The sequence below is a fragment of the Phoxinus phoxinus genome (assembly GCF_949152265.1).
Source record: "Phoxinus phoxinus genome assembly, chromosome: 16".
Taxonomy (NCBI): Eukaryota; Metazoa; Chordata; class Actinopteri; order Cypriniformes; family Leuciscidae; genus Phoxinus; species Phoxinus phoxinus.
Genome location: NC_136891.1, coordinates 6,994,206 through 7,012,388, shown reverse-complemented (window position 1 = coordinate 7,012,388; position 18,183 = coordinate 6,994,206). Strand labels below are relative to the sequence as shown.

The 18,183-nt window shown below is 37.4% G+C and overlaps 1 protein-coding gene across 5 annotated transcripts in view; it reads left to right on the top strand.

Moving 5' to 3' along the window:
• Positions 1–18,183, top strand: part of fam184ab (family with sequence similarity 184 member Ab) — a 110,689-nt gene that overhangs the window by 52,208 nt on the left and 40,298 nt on the right. For all 5 annotated transcript variants that reach the window (XM_079584651.1, XM_079584652.1, XM_079584650.1 and 2 more), the window contains exons 10-11: positions 3,513–3,663; positions 13,798–14,010. In XM_079584651.1, coding sequence (XP_079440777.1) covers positions 3,513–3,663; positions 13,798–14,010 — 364 coding nt within the window. The remainder of the gene's footprint in view (positions 1–3,512; positions 3,664–13,797; positions 14,011–18,183) is intronic.

The following is an 18,183-nucleotide window of genomic DNA, read 5'->3' as shown; positions in this document are numbered from 1 at the left end:
TGATTGTTATGCAAGTTTGTTTTATGGGTTAAGTAATAGTTCACCGTCCAACAATTATGCAAAAAAAAGCAAATAATATTATTCATATAAATAAATAATTAATAACAATAATAATATTCACATATAATATTAAGTAATTTTTTAATAATGTATTTGTCATTGGTGTTATCAGTGTTAAAACTAGTATTTTGGAAATAAAAAGTTGTGAAAGGGTATTTCCAAGGTCTATGTTCAGAGTAAGAATAGTTATGTAAGTCATGAAATCAGTCCAGGCTATTTTTTTCAATGACATGAGGGAGAGTAAACGATGACAGATTTTTTTCATTTGTGGCCGAACTATCCGTATAAATGGTTTGTCAACAAGCAAGGCACTTCTCGTTCTTTCACGTTCTCTCCTTCCTTGCCAAGCTAATAGATGACGATATAAAGTTCCCAACAGCTGTAAGTGTTTTGCCATTGCCTCAGAAAGCACTGCCCGCCTAATTCATTATCAGCCATGCTTACAAACCACTGTTTAATATCACGTGCCTTCAAAAAAGACAAATAGGTCATTAGTATATAAGTCTGAGTTGTTCTAAAACAAAGGCCATTAAGAACAGTTGGGCTACTTTGTGTGTGCTCATAGTTTTGCAAAGTTACCAATTCACCACTATAACATCCCCCGAAAGCGATAGAAATGAGCTAACAGGGAAGGTTGAAGTTGAATAGGCCCTAAGCATGCATTCAACATGCTTTAATGACAAATCAACAAGGCTTTTATTGGATTTCATCCTCGGTAGCTCATTTTCCACAACATTTGTTCAGGATGGTGCTGTGGTGTCCTGGAGCATGACATTTGGACTTAAACTTGTTATTTTGGGAATGCAGAACAATGTAGAGCTCATTATTTCTCAATAAGTGCTGGTAAATATGTTGGATCTAGGTCGAGAACCTCATTTTCCATGAGACCCCTGTTATGAATTTCTATGAGCTTCCATGACTTTGGAAATGATCTAAATTAATATAATTTATGGCGGTGAGGACTTACTGGAAAACATTATTAATTGGCTCTACAATAGGAATTTTTCAGTAGAAATGCCACGTGACAAGGAATTAAATGCTAACGGGTTGCTAATGATGCTAACAGACAGCTTTCTGCTGGAATTATAGACTTATACTAAAATGATTTTAGTACAATTAGTGCAATTTATTGCAATTATTTATATATTATTATAGTAAGTCTATAATATTTTGAATTCTTTTTTTATGTTTTTCATTTAATTTTATGTTGTGCCTTTCTTCATTTTTATTAGTTTTTGTTCTTAATATTTCTACTTAACTTTTTCACTTTTAGTTGTTTTAGTACTTAATTTTTTTTTTAAATATGTAATTTTGGTGATTTAAAGATGATTTTTAAGGGATAATTATTGACTACAGGGGGACTTTAAGCTTTTCTAATAGTTATATTTGAATTTATTTCAGCATTATTTCAATGAATGAAAACTAGTTTTAATAGTTTTACTTAGTTAATAACACTGAATTAAACCTTGTAATTAGGGAATAAAAGTTAAGAACTTGCTGAGATATGAAGGGAAGGAAAATATGTAAGAAATAAATGTTTTAGCATGTAGGAGAATATGAAGTTAGCCTAAACCTGCAGGATGCATGGAGGAAAAGATATTCAAGCACTGTCAGAGGACAAATGTTTGGCAGACTTTGTGTTGCAAGAGGTCGTTCATCATCGGGCCAATCTGTCAGACACCGGCACTTGCGTTTGTACAGTCTTAAACAATCACTGACTTCTTTATCAACACTTGAATTTGTGTTTTGCAATTACGCTCACAGCTGCACCACACAATGAAGTTCATAAAAACTCCAGATGGATCCTCCCCTTCGAGGCCGCGCCGTCTGGATATCGCAAGCATGCGTGTGCCGGAGTGCAACAAATCAAAGCGGTTTATGCAGTTGTTGTTTTCTGGACTGACAGCTTTGCAATGAGATCATTTATGAAGACAAATGGACTCTTCGTAAAGGTACATAAAGGTTATAGAGCCACGTACAGCGACGTCTACTGAGCAGAAGTTCTGGTTAATTCACCACCACCTCTCATAATGGGAGTCAGTTGCTGTGTGTGTTTGTTTATGACTTAGCTATAATTTTGGAGGCAAAACTGCATAAAAATGTCCTCAGATGTTGAAAAACCTCTTGCTATATCATGATTTGTTTAGAAGAAAGATGAGTGATGGGTTCGGAACATGACCAGGCTGGATATGAACGTGGAGCTTGTCCATAACTCCAACCTCTTTCCCTTGTAATTTAGCTTTTTGTCTATTAATTTGTCTATTAATGCATACTTAAATGGAATACAGCATGTAACACTGCAAAATTATTTAAAATAAATAATATAAAATTATATTATATTCTATTAAATTATATTCTATTATATTATTACATTATTTGAGAAAATTAGACTGCAGGACCATTTAAAATTATGAAAATATGATTTAAAATTGTGAAAAATAAAAAATTATACATATTCAAAGATATTCATAATCCCTTTTACATTTATATACAATTATCATGTATATTTCCATTGTTCATGTTGACTTATTTATACTGAATTTCATGTAATCTTTTTCACAATTATTCATGAATGTATAATATTGTATTGTATTATATTTCATATATTATATAAATGCATATTACATATATATATATATATGAAAAATATGAAAGACATGCGTTTTTAAAGATATGCAGTTTCACTTTTGCAATTATATAAATTTGTTATTTATGTTTACATCGCTCATGCTGACTGGACCCTGCATAAATGCATACATACGGTAGTAAATATACATATATTTATACATTTATATAGCACCTTGCAAAACCCAATGATGCTTCACAGTAAATAAATGCTCTCTACAGTATATTATCAATTAGAGATTTGTGCCACCAGAAATGATCAGATAATTCAGCGCGAGTTAAATCCATTCACGTCTCAGTGCGTATTGCTGTGGTCTCGGGCGGCTTTCAAGGTGCCCAGACCCCCATTACAGCTTCCATCTCCTCTTAAGCAGCAATTAAGACTAATTTCACACCTTTAAAAGGTTTCCGCAGTGTCTCAGAGTGTGTGAGGTATTCGGCGCTGACTGTTATTTGGGCATTTTTAGAACAGTCTGTAGCAAAGACTTAATAATCATGGATTTAAGCCCAGCGCCACACTCCCATGACGTCCTGCAATTACAGCACATAATGTGGCGGTTAACCTCTTCTGTGACCTCAGAGAAATGTAGGTGCGTTAAAAAGATCTGCGGAGCGTGCGAACGGGGGCCGGCCCATTTAGCAGCCGTTAATGGCCAACGGACCACTGACCCAGTAGAGAGCTTTATTTATGTGTTTTTATATTTAAATGTATGCCAACACCAGAAACCAAATCTGTCCTGTTTTTATCAGCAAAAATGTTTTGGTAATGTATAAGCACCAAACAGTATGATCATCATTAGTGTGTATCTTTGTGTGTGTGTCCACAGGCAAGAGTGTAAGAAACTCCGCGAGGAACTGCGTGAAGAGCATGAGGAGAATAAAAGGTCAGCGCTCTCCCAGCTGGCACAGAATAAAGATCAGGAGATGTGCTCCGCCAGAGAGAGCTGGCAGAGGAAGGTGGAGGACCTTCTAGAGCAGGTCAGAGACTCGCCAATGCAAGCATTTCTGATGTTGAGGCCAGTGCCACCACTTTTGTGCTACTCAAAAAATGTATTTCATAAAAAGCTCATTTATATTAATGTAAATAAATAAACACACTTACCCTGCAAAAAGTCAAGATAGTGAAAATATATATATATTTTAAAAAATAATGATCAAATCTAATTTATATCTTAAATATGTAATAATCAAGTGCTTAGTTATTGCATTTTACGTTTATTTCTACTTTTTCTATTATTTATTTATCAAATTAATTATCAATGTTTTGTTAAATTATTATTTATTTTTTTTAGTTAATTTTTTAATTGTGCTGTAATTTGTTAATTTACCCTCATGATTAAATTCTATCATTAGTCATTGATTTTATATATTTAACCAAGTTTAGGCATTTCATTGTTGATTTTCTCAATTGATTTATCAAAATTGCAAATTAATATTAAGTGGATGCATAGAATCTCAATGTGCATACTTCTACAAAGTACAGAAAATTGTGGTCAGTAAGATTTATTTTAATGAAATGAATACTTTTATTTAGCATGGACTCAGTCAAAGCTACACTGTGTAGGAATTACTCCCATCTAGCGGTGAAATTGTATATGACTACCAACTGAATATTACTTTCTAGCCCCTCCGATTCCGAGTGCGCTTTAACTCCTACGGTGGCCGTATTATTACAAATCCGCCGGCAGTCGTGGGTATTCGCCCCCTCGCATTCGTCACTGTGCCACTGAGTGTAAAAACGCGAAAGGCGAAGCTTGAATTTCCAGGTATGTCCCTCATTGACTAATGTATTTTCAAGATGGAGGCGCAACATGGCTTCCGCCCTTTGAGCAGCTCACCCGTATGTATTATAAATGGCAGATTCTACGCTTACAAGAATACTTGATTAGTTGGTAGAAGTAATTATACATTAATGAGCACATATAATTTTGAAAGAAAAAAGTGTTTTTTGCTAAGAATCAACTTAAAAAATTACACAGTGTAGCTTTAATTGATCAAAAGTGAAAGTAAAGACATGTCACAAAAGATTTCTAAGGAAAAGAATCTTAGGGAAAAAAAGATTATATCATGTTTCCAATATAATATTAAACAGCACAACTGTTTTCAACATTGATAATAATAATAAATGCTTCTTGAGAAGCAAATCATCATATTAGAATGATTTCTGAAGGATCATGTGAGTAATAATGCTGAAAATTCAGCTTTGACAACACAGGAATAAATTACATTTTACACAATATATTAAAAAGAAAAAAAACGGGTATTTTATATTGTAAAATTTTTCCATATTTTACTGTTTTTAATCAAATAAATGCAGCTTTGGTGAGCGTAAGACACTTCTTTCAAAACATTAAAAAATCTTAGACCACGAACCTTTGAATAGTAGTGTACTTTTAAGCAAAAATACTAAACAATCCTCTTTTTGTTTGAGCACCCTGTCCAGACTAACACGGCAACATTGGCTTTACCAGTTATTTAAATCTGGTGTGTTTATTTGACCAATGGCAGATGAAGGGTCGTGAGTGTACAGAAAATCCCTCATATTGTTTTTTGCAGTTCTGTTGTTGATGCCTGTGGCAGAGAAATTGCACAGTTCATCTTAATAGTGACAAGAGACTACATGTAAACCTACTGTAAGCCAGACAAACAAGTCAATATGTGGAGTACATGTTTTAATAAACTGCAAACCCCAACGACACTTTTTAAATGGATAAAAGCATCAGTGAAATACAACAGCGGTTGCAAATCTACCCCTCATCCACACTTTAATATTAAGAGTTATTGCCGATGTATCCTTGGGTTACCCTCTGTGCCGTTTTCATATGCTGAGCAGTGAGCACTCATTTCTGCTGGCTCACTACTGCATTTATACTGTACAGACAGGAAGTACACAGTTCATTTTATTTTTGCAATCAAATCAAGCCCCAAACAATCCAAAATCATATGCAGCTGTTGAAAAGAGATAACTTTTCTAAATAAAAGAATGGCCCTGAAACCCAAAAATTGCCCAAGAAAGTCGTTTTATCGAAGTCTTTTAGAACTGATTTTCATTCTTCAAGCTTGGCTGTTATTTTGAGAGGAGCTATATGCATTATGTACAGAGCTGCTAAATGGACAAAATATGAGATGGGAGGAAACAAATATATTCCAATGCTTTTGCATTCCCTCACAAAACAGTTGTGCTTGCTTGCTTGTGTTCTCTGTGGGGGAATGCAAAACATTTGCGAGAGAACGCAAAACCATTGAGATTTGAGATATCATTTTTTCATCCCATCGAATATTTTTTTCCATCACCATGTCCCTTTAGGGCCTCCGTAGTTACATACAGAGCCCTGATCAAAAATGATCAGTGCATTTATTGAACGTAACTCTCCACCATTTTGGAAATCCAATGGAATTAGTATGTCAAACGAGTATATATGGCTATTGTCATTGGGCTTTTAATGGAAAGCAATATGCAAACTGGGATTTAGCCCTTCATAATCATTCCTACGACTAGTCTATAACACAGTGTCTACTACTGAGAATTATATTGCTTCTTCAACTGCTACTGTGTCTATGGATATTACACCATTTCATTTATCTCTTATATTCTTTAATTTGGGTTTGTGGTGGTTACACAATAATCAAGGACACATTATAACTTGCAAATGAGTCGATTTGCTATTAAACTGCAGGGTTATGTGATATACAGTGCTCGCCAATCAGATATTCTCTAGATGCCTATAATAATTAATAATATTCAGCTTTAATCACAAGATTATGATGGAATCCAGCAGATATTCATTAGCTCCGTTCACTGATCCTCCTGGCGTCTGCACTTTGTTTTATGGCTAATTATTTTTCCGTGGTCTATTTGTCCTCGTCTATGGGAAAAAGAGAACGGGCTGAAAAATGGCACAGCGATGAAAACATTTCAAACTCTGTTTCAGAATCCACTTAAAAGCGCAGGAACCTCAGGCAAGCTCCACTATTGTTCTTGTCGAGCATGGAGCAAAAGTCTTCGCCACCGTTCAAGCTACGCAAGTTATTGATGCCATCAATCGTGAGGTGTATTGAGAAGAGGAGTGCTGTTACGTTTCTAAGCAATTCAGTCTTGCGGTTTTTGCATCTCTTGAAGGAGAGACCCCGAGGACATCTAGAAAGGAGAATATCAGAGACTTGGCGGGGGGCTCTTTTGACTTGAGCCAGTAACAACCACCCACATCATCTTAGCAATATGTAGCACGTTTTGTATAGACAAGCACCGTTTCTTTATATAGTTTGATGTAGATTTGATTGTTTCATGTTAGCCCATGCCCATTATTATGGGAGATAACATGCCTCTGTTCACAATTTTATTTTATTTTTTCTATATTTTCTTATCTTTATATTTTATCTTTATTTTAATCAATTCATTTTAATATATCACTGCTGATCACTTTTGGGGTCTTGTAATGTTACAATATTGGGCCCTATCTTGCACCCAGCGCAATTGACTTTGTACGCCGATGCATGTATCATTCCTATTTTGCACCCGCGCACAGCAGACTTTTCCCTCCACAGACACGTCGGTAAATTAGGGAATGAACTTGCGCTCGCGGGGGCGGTTCAGCGAAAAGAGGAGGCTCGTTCCAGCGCAAACGTTCCCTGGTGCTATTTTGCAGTTTGAGAAAACAATTCCGCCACTGACCAGGAAAAACCTAGTCTAAAGACAGTGGCGCGTTGCTCATGTTATTCATATGGTATTTTAAGGGCGCATGCTTGGCCATTGTGTAGTGTGTGAACAACGCGCATACACTTTGATTCTCTAATCTACACAGAGGCAACAGTTTTCATTTTTGCAAATCATACATTATTACAAGGAAAAATATTAACACACGAGGAAAATCATTGTGGTGTCCATGAAGATGTGAAAAAAATAGGCATAAATCTAGCTTACACATTATACGCCTGTTTAACTGAAGCTTATTTGGGTGGGTTTCTCCCATCATCCCCATACATTGTCACTTCTCTCTGTCTTTTACGGCCCTGGCGAGAGCGTCGGTCTCCTCGGCTGTCAACCGCTCCTGGCGTGCGCTGGCAAATCAGCCATTGAACAAGCATGCCTGCTCTTAAAGGGAATTTGAGAGGACGCTCTGATTTATTTCACGTTATGCCCAAACCACACCTATGAGTAATGAAGCGACTTCAGGCCAACCCATTTTAGATTTGCGTCGAGCGCAAGAGTAATTTATCCCGCCGGTATAATAGTAACAGTGCGATCTGCCCACAGAGTTACTTGCGTTTCGCGTTTGATACTTGCGTTTCAGATCGTTAAAATAGGGCCCAATGTGTTTCTCAATACTTTTTTATGTAAATGAACACATCAGCTGGCCCTCTTCTTTGGAAATGTGATACTTGGCTTGCCAACCATTTTAACTAACTAACTATAAATTTGTAGTTATTTAGTCAGTAGCCCCAACTTAGGGTGAACACTCTTTTTGCAAGACTTTCACACAAAAATGTATCTCTTTATTTGGCGGCCATACCTGTGAGCTCAACAACAGAGAAAAAAAAAAACATTGCTACTTAGTCAGCTCTCATATTCAGTTATTTTTTCCCCACTATAAATACTTACTACAGTCGGATATAATTCATTCAGATTTAGTTTTACTGTATTTTGACGTTTTTAAAACACATCTCTGGTCAGCTGAAAATAAAACATTACTTGCAACACGTTACCCTTGAGACGACTCCTTTTCTAAAGCCCCCTTTTTATTTTCAGCTCCATTTATAATTTGTCTCCTTTCATCATGAACCTCATTGTTTTATTTACTTGTACATGTGTGCCGAGTGTTTTGCTGGCAACGAGACCTCTTTCTTTCTCAGAGCTCTAAATGTGTCAGAGCAAGTCTTTGCTGCAGTGGCAAGATCTGTAGAGCTTATTGGAGAAGCGATTACCACCACTACAGAAATGTCCTCAGCCTCACCCATCAGCTCTCTCTAGTGCACTAGATGCATTAAAGTGAAGCACCAGACCTCCATGCACCGCTTATCTCTTCACATTATTGTTAGTGGTGCTTGCTGAGGACAATCAATCATAAACAATTATAATTGTTAGTTATCTGGACAACATTTTGGCACACCTCATCCAAAACGAATGCTACAGATGTGAATGATGCCTCAAATTGTGCAGCTTATTGAGGTGCGTGGTGTTCATATTCTTCTATCTTGAGGTCGTGATGAAGCAAAAGTAGCAAATGTTTTCTTCCATATTGTGACTTACATCCAAGGGAAACAGATTATCTTTAAAGAACAGAAAGTGTATTCTGTTCATCGGATGTTGATTGGATGGAGGCAGATTGTAAGAAAGAGGCGGGGTTTATGCAGACTATATGATTGGAGAAGTCTGACATGCATCACCAGTGACAAGTCTGACGTTTCACCGGAAGATCCGATTTAAATAACTCAAAAACAGTTTAGACTCATTTTCATTTTCATTTTCTTCTTCATTTTCACTCCTACATTTTCTTTAAAAAAGAGGTTGCTATACAGTGAGGCAACTTGAAATGGAGGTTATAATGGAACCCAGTTTTTGGAGTATTTGAAAAGCATAAATATGATGCTTACATTTTTATAAAAGCATTTACATAAATGTTTCTGTTAAAACGTGTTTTATTTGAGGTGTTTAAATTATCATTTTTACAGTAGTTTTATTTCTTATGGCAGGTTGTTATTATAATATATATGTATTATGTATCATTTTTATTAATATTTTAAATTAGCTTTTTTTATTTCGAGTCTACTTTTTAAATTACTTTTTAAAAAAATGTCATTTTTATTTTTATGTTACAAATATGACTATTTATTTTCATTTATTTTTATTTCATTTATTGTTTTTGTTTATTTCCAATTGGTAATTTTAGTCGTTTCAGTTTTGTGGTGAATTGAAAGAAAGAGGCGGGGTTTATGCGGACTATATGATTGGAGAAGCCGAACATTTGTTAGCATAGAGAAGTCTGTCGTTTCAACAGAATTATGATGTCTGGAAAAATATTAAACAATGGAACGTACACACAGATGAATAATTTACAAAAAGATCAATAACATGAATTTAGAATTTCTTTCTGACTCTTGGACCTGTTGGACCGAAAAATGAGATTGAAAAATTGCAATAGCTTGCATTGTAAAGAGGCCGGAAGGATTATATCTTGAGCTTGAACTTCTCAGAGCTCTTTTTTTAATTTTCATCAATGTACAGTAGAACGTTTCCATGTCGGGGCCCCTGGGGGCCATCAACATGTCTCCGCACTAGAATATAATTGAGACTAGTGGGGGGATTTTTGTCAGCAGAATTGTGCAAAGAAGTTTTGCTCTTGCAAGCACCTTTCATTTCCTCAAATGTGAAAAATTAGTTTTCACATTACAACAACATTCATCTTTTTGTCAGAGTCAGCAGCACAACAGCTGTGATATGAGCAGTGATATCCCAGTCATATTGGAACCGCTTCCAGCCGGCTTGAATATTAAATAATTGGCTGATGCGACGACAAGCGCAGTATCGGTTTATTGTTTCCACAAGTGTTGGCGGGAAAGACGCGGTAAAAGTCTTCCTGTCATAAGCAGCGACTAGCTAGCAGGTCAACGAGTCGGCCGGAGTGACTGAAACCTCCAGCTCTAACATATCGATTGGTGCCGATGCCGACTTCTCACCTCGTCCCAGACTGAGTCCTGATTCAGTCCTTGTAGACATGGCTGCTAGACACAAGTTCACACTCACACTCACAGCTCTATCCGCTGAGGGAAACTAGAGCCAATGTGTGTTTGCACACACAAGCCTGCTAACAGTGTGTGGAGATAGAAATGGCGTGACTGTAAAAATGAATGAAGATTTGTAATTGCTGCTATCTCTTCTTAGTCTTTACAAGGAGCATGTTTTGCCGTTTAGCCAATTAGTAGTGCTTGCTAAGTGAAGCTCCACGCTTACTATTGCTTATACAGTTAGGTCCATATATATTTGGACACAGGCACAATTTTCATACTTTTGGTTCTGTATACCACCAGAATAAAATTAAAATGAAACAATCAATATGAATTTGAAGTGCAGACTTTCAGCTTTAATTAAAGGGGTTGAACAAAAATATCAAGTAAACATTTTAAGAACTGCAACCATTTTTATACACAGTACCCCTATTTTCAGGGGCTCAAATGTAATTGGACAAATTAATATAATCATAAATAAAATGTTCATTTTTAATATTTTGTTGAGAATCCTTTGCAGGCAATGACTGCCTGAAGTCTGGAACTCATGGACATCACCAAAGACTGGGTTTCCTGCTTTGTGATGCTTTGCCAGGCCTTAACTGCAGCTGTCTTCAGCTGTTGTTTGTTTGTAGGTCTTTCTGCCTTTTAGTTTTACCTTCAGCAAGTGAAATGCATGCTCGATCGGGTTGAGATCAGGTGATTGACTCGGCCATTGCAGAATATTCCACTTCTTTTCCTTAAAAAACTCCTGGGTTGCTTTTGCAGTGTGTTTTGGATCATTGTCCATCTGTACTGTGAAGCGCCGTCCAACCAACTTTGCTGCATTTGGCTTAATCTGGGCAGACAGTATATTCCTATACACTTCAGAATTCATCCGGCTGCTTCTGTCTTCTGTTACATCATCAATAAACACCAGTGATCCAGTGCCACTGGAAGCCATGCATGCCCATGCCATCACACTGCCTCCACCATGTTTAACAGAAGATGTTGTATTCTTTGGATCATGAGCTGTTCCAAGCTTTCTCCATACTTTTTTCTTCCCGTCATTTTGGTACATGTTGATTTTAGTTTCATCCGTCCAAAGAATGCTTTTCCAGAACTGGTCAGGCTTTTTTAGATGCTTTTTGGCAAAGTCTAATCTGGCCTTTCTATTCTTGATGCTTACGAATGGTTTGCACCTTGTGGTGAACCCTCTGTATTTGTTCTCGTGAAGTCTTCTCTTGATTGTAGACTTTGACAATGACACGCCTACCTCCTGGAGAGTGTCCTTCACTTGGCTGGATGTTGTGAATGGGTTTTTCTTTACCATGGAGAGGATCCTGCGATCATCTACCACTGTTGTCTTCCGTGGACGTCCAGGCCTTTTTATGTTGCTGAGCTCACCAGTGGATTCTTTTTTTCTCAGATTGTACCAAACTGTTGATTTGGCCACTCCTAATATTCCTGCTATCTCTCGGATGGATTTATTTTGTTTTTGAAGCCTAATGATGGCCTGTTTTACTTGCATGGAGAGCTCCTTTGAACGCATGATGTAGGTTCACAGCAATATATTCCAAATGCAAATACTACACTTAGAATCAACTCCAGACCTTTTACCTGTTTAATTAATGAATAAATAACGAAGGAATAGCCCACACCTGTCCATGAAATCACTTTTGATTCAATTGTCCAATTACTTTTGGTCCCTTGAAAAAGGGGGGGTGGCTCTCCCAAGAGCTGTAATTCCTAAACCCTTCCTCCAATTTGGATGTAAATACCCTCAAATTAAACCTGAGAGTGTGCACTTTCAGCCCATATCCATTAAATAACTATAGCTTGAATATGTGTTGGTAAATACCTGAAAAAAAGAAAAATTGTGCCTGTGTCCAAATACATATGGACCTAACTGTACTTAAAGGAATATTCCAGGTTCAATACGTTAAGCTTAATCAACAGCATTTGTGGCATTATTTTGATTAACACCAAAATAATTTAGACTCATCCCTCTTCCCTCATTTGAACGTTACTTTATGGTGAAGAAACTTACAATGGAAGTGAATGGGGCTAATTTTTGGAGGATTTAATAAGCATAAACTAGAAGATTACAATTGTATACAAGCACTAATATGAAATTTTTGTTTAAATGTATATTATTTTATCTGGGAAATTGTTTAAATCATAATTTTTTACAGTTTATAGGGTTTAGGGTCAGTTGGTTTTCATCAGTGTCATTATAGTATTACCGGTATTTATATATTTTTATAATTTTTAATTACCTTTTGTTTTTATTTTTTCCATTTTCTTTCATTTCCATAAATGTATTGTCATTTTCTTATGTGCTTTTGTCATTTTCTTATATATATGTAACCCTGGATCACAAAACTAGTCACAAGTCGCACAGGTATATTTACTGTACGTTCACACCGCCGGCGGCGAGAGCGTCAAAAGAGTGCGGCGCGGCGCGTCTTGGACGGCGAGAGCGGCGAGAAGAGTTGAAATTTGTCAACTTTATGGTAATAAGCTATGACGCGGTTCGGCGGCAACCAGCGGCAACCAATCGGAATGTAGAAGTCCTCCGCCTGAGAGGATAACAGAGAACACAATCCTGTAAACTTTGGTTCCGACCACATTAGTTCCTAAGCAAAATGGAGGAAAAGTTAATTATTTCTGTTGCGGGTTTCCCGTTATTGTACGAATTGTCCCTGTTTACATACAGGGACTTTAATAAAAAGAACGACGAATGGAAAAAGGTGTCTGAAATTGTTGGTGTTTTGTTACTTTCACATTTAAAAGATTTTAATAGGTTAATTTATACCCTACGTGTAGCCAGTATGCACAAAATAGGATACTGATTTATGTTCAGTTCTTATTTGCTTTGCGGCTCCTTTAAATAATTTTGCCATTTTGCCGCTCTCGCCGGCGGCGGTGTGAACGTACAGATATTTAGGCACTAGCCATCAATACATTGTATGGGTCAAAATTATAGATTTTTCTTTTATGCCAAAAATCATTAGGATATTAAGTAAATATCATGTTCCATGAAGATATTTTGTAAATTTTCTACCGTAAATATATAAAACATTTATTTTTGTGAGTGAATGCAGCACAATCGCGAACATAAATGGACAACTTTAAAGGCGATTTTCTCAATGCTTCAATTTTTTTTGCACCCTCAGATTCCAGATTTTCAAATAGTTGTATCTCGGCCAAATATTGTCCTGTCCTAATAAACCATACATCAATTGAAAGCTTATTCATGTGATGCATAAATCTCAATTTCAAAAAATTTACCCATGTGACACATCTGGTGATGTGTTTTGTGGTCCAGGGTCATACGTAGCCTATAACATGCAAACATGCAACTGCAAAGTTTCTTTGATTTCTTTTTTTTTTTGTGTGTGTGTGCAGATTTCCTTGCTGAAACAGAGCCTGGAGATGCAGCTTTCCCAGTCCCAGCATTCCCTGCAGCAGCTGCAGGCCCAGTTCAGTCAGGAGCGAGAGCACCTGGGCCAGCAGCTGCAGGAGATGGAGCTGGAGCATCAGCGCAGGGAACAGCGGATGAGGGAGGCTCACTGCTGTGCTGTACAGGACATGCAGGAGACCCGCCAGCACGACCTCAAGGTAACATATTCTGCCACCTGTCTCCCCTTCTGACCTGTATGTGTGCGCTCTTATCTTTTCCTTTCACCTCTTGGCTCTCTGTTATTTGAGTTCTGATAGCTCCCTTCCCCTCTGTTCCACATACACTCTTATCTCAGCTTCAGACAACTCTCCCCACGGACTGTCTGATCTATGCTATTTTGTACACATTTTTTTTATTGATATATTTTTATGTTTTGAAATGGCATTGCGCACAGGGGGCCAGATGTAACTTGATATTACTTCATATAAATATTTCTCACCGTCCAAGAAACTGTATTTTACACTTCTTTAAAGTTGGCAAGTTGCAATAGTCTTTTGTACCCTATTGTGACATACATATATATGAGTTTAACAGCTTTTTGAACAAGGAAAAAAATCTAGGACAGGACTTGATTTTGTCCATGGGGAATTGATTGGATAGTTGGATGGTTGTGGTTTGCTATTGGTCGATCTCATGTGAGTGACAGGTTGTCCCGCCCTCGTGCCAGTAAACATGTCATCAGAGACGAGAAGAGATGTCGCTGCACGAGGGAGGGGGAGTTATTTTAATTAAGGATTACAAGGGCCCATTTATATATATATATATATATATATATGGATAAATAATTTATAATAAGTACTGCAATATTCCATATAGATAGATAGATAGATAGATAGATGTATAGATAGATAGATAGATTTTTGCAATTAAATATATTAAATTACACAAATATACTTTATGTATTTAATCTCACTTTATTAGCCAATGTCTTTGCTGCTGACCTTTTTAATTTAATTTAATAATTAAATTTAATAATTCTAATTAGCAAAAATTACTTCAGATAAACATCAAATTTGTTTATTTATTTATTAGTAAGAGTGTTGAACTTTCTTCCCCGCATCCTTTTCTTCTTTAATCCAGAATGGCAGAACAGCAAGCTCAACCCATGTGAGAAAAAGTAACATAACACTACTTTCCATAAAAAGTAACCAAATTATGCAAAAAAAAAAAAAATGTTTTAAGGAGTAACGCAAAATTGTAATGCATTACATTAAAAAGTAACTTTCCCCAACACTGTTTCTATTTCATTATAGTTTTACCTTCGTATGTTTGTCACTATGACAAAAGGATTAACTTTTTACACCTGGGGTTTAACAATCAGTTTCTGTTGGTCCGATCACAAGTTGTCTATAGTAGACTGTTTGTATGGCTTTGAATTTATTGTTTGTGTTTCTTACATCAGCAAGCATTAGACTATATTTTTACAGTTTGACTTAAACCATATCATGTTGCAGTTTCTTTGTAAAATCACTTGCCACCGATGAGTAACTTGTTTTATTTGCCCGCCAAAGACATTTTTATGTGTATCTGGTGCTTAGCGAGTATCAGTTTTCAGTCTATGTGGATTGTGGAGGAGACTTTATGTGGACAGTCTGACTACATGAGACCACATCGACTCCAATCTTCAGTTGCTGTTGAAGCTCTTATACAGAGGCAACCAAGCAATTTCTAACTCTAATCCTTTCAGCCTATTTGTCCACTGGTAAAATGGTCCTTTAGCCCCGTTTGCCCTCATGCAAGAGCCTCTTTCTGTCCCCCAATAGATTTGATGTGGTAAGGCAGATCTGCCACAGATCCACATCTCTCAGATCCTTCCTTTCCCAGATCCTGCAATAACCTGCTCACTCTCAGCTCTCCTGTCTGTGGGTTAGTAATGGCTGAGCGCTTGCTGTCACAGGCTGTAATGTCTGCTTTATCCAGTACCTGGCCCCTGATGACTCCAGGGGAGAGAAACGCTCAGTCTGCCTGGAAATGATTGCCTTGAGCAGGGCTGAAGTGGCTCCACACCGCAGGCCTGAAGATGAAGGCGGCGAGCGGGGGACAGCGGGGATATACTGCTTGAATAACTGGTGATAAGTCGAGATTGACTCGCCAAATGCAGCGTCAGTCAGAATGACAGGCTTCACTTCACAGTTTAAGAACTAGTGGAAACAGTTTGACGGCTTAGGCTGGCTTGCTGTGATGCCACGAAATGGCAAAGGTTAGCTCATGAATATTAATTATGGATGCATATATTATTATCATGACCTGTTAATGTTTTGATTATAATTAGTCATGGGTTACAATTTTTCATATCAACATAAAAATATACCGGGATAACCTGGCTTCTCTTGAGACTCCCATGCTTCACAGCAGTTAATGATATGCTAAAGCACACCCGCGCGTGACGTGATTGGATACAAGGTAGTTTGTGAGGTCAAACCGCATTTTTGAGACTGTCTTTGGTTCACTGCCGTTTTAGGGAGAAAATACTCAGCAATGGTGTTGACTTATGAATTTGCACATGGTTTGTCTTAAAGCATATTAAAAACACCACATATAAACATTAAAAACTTGATTTTCACCACAGAGGGGAGTGTAAAGTAATGCTAAAATGAAATGCAATTGACATTTATCAATTTGTTTGATTTCATTGGAGCTGCAAGCTAAATTAATGGCGGTTTTTCATATTTGGTTTTCATAATAATAATTTAAGTGTCCCTTTTATCAGCGAATAATATATCTGCCAATTGATATCTATTTTTTAGTCTATATTAATTGTCAAAAAAGCATGCATAGCAGTGGTTATAGACAGATATTATTACTAATGGTTGGTTTATGGTTGCATAGTGGACATAGTGCATAATGATATCAGACACAGCAGTAGTTCATATGTTGATGAGTTTCCTAGCAGCACAGGCAAATATAAAAGATTCAAGAGCGATTGTAATTGTTGTAGAATCTGTGAGTTTTACCCAGTTGCCCTGCCATTAAAATATGCCCTCTTGTCCTTGTTTCATTCGTGTAATGAGTCGAGATCCAACAGAAGGGTTATGAAATCTCATTTAATAACTTTCTGCTCCGGAGCACCATGTTCGAGGTAGACGTGCAGCCTCCAGGAGCCGATTTATTGACTTGTGCTTAATTATCATCAGCGGTTCAGTGTGATGCGGCACCCTGTGATAATCTCACACCAACCGCATCACCATGTCTCTCTCTGCTCACAAGCTTCTCAATATTGAGCAGGGCTTTTTTGAAGTCAGGCGGAGGAACGCTTCTCTGCTGCTAATAGGCTCGACAGCACTGCGGAGGAGAAAGACGGCGTCAGTCTTAGCACTCGCCGTTCCGTCCTCAGAGACTAAAATGAGTGTGCGATCCCTCCATCTGAAATCTCGCTCCAACAGGCGAAACGATCCTCCTCAGCTCCCTCCTGTAGCTTTTTGCTGATATCAAGCACTGCTTTTTACCCAGCCGGAAAGAACAGGCCAAAATCCCGCAGCTGCCACAGTAGGTAAAAGGCTTGTGTGTGCCAATCCTCGACAGCACACCGGCCGAGAGCATATGGACCTGATGACTCACTGTGAAGATACCTGGGAATTGCAGAGCTTGCCCTTTCCGGCCTTCCTTTTTCTTTTTTTCAGATATTAAAACGGCTTCAAACATGGCTCATCCAAACATATTTATAATCTATTACTATTTGCAAGTCTTTTGTATTTAAAGAGGACCTATTATGCCCTTTCACAAAGTCTTGATTTTGTATTTAGGGTCTACTAGAATAGGTTTTCATGCTTCAATGAAAAATATACATAAATAAATTTTACATTGTTGCAACACTTCTCTTCCCAGTCTGTCAGTAACACCCTGGGGTGCTTTTCCCGTACAATGACGTGACTCGCTGCTTAACCACCACAGTATGATGCATCGTGGCAGAAACTAACCAGCTAGTCACGACCGGTCAAACCTTTGTTGTTTGAACACCATTTGTTCAACAATATAGGACTGCCGTTAATGATGTCATGTGCTGCAGCAATAATAACTTCTGTCAATTAATCGATTCGAGATCGCAATTAATGTGTTTAACATTATTATAGTTAATTAATTTACGTTTTGGGGGCCTGAATGTGCAAGCTTTTGAGAACAGGTTTCAAAGTACAAGTTAAAAAACAAGTAAACGATACCATTATCGTCTACTGCAAAATCGCGAATTTGTGAAAACGGTGACGTCATGCACGTGTATTACATGTTCAGTCTTATAGGCACATAGTTTCTTTACAAAGTGATATCGCTAACTGGCATGGCATGCATAATACAGTGCATTTAGTCATTTGCACGGATCCGTGCAGGGGCGCAGG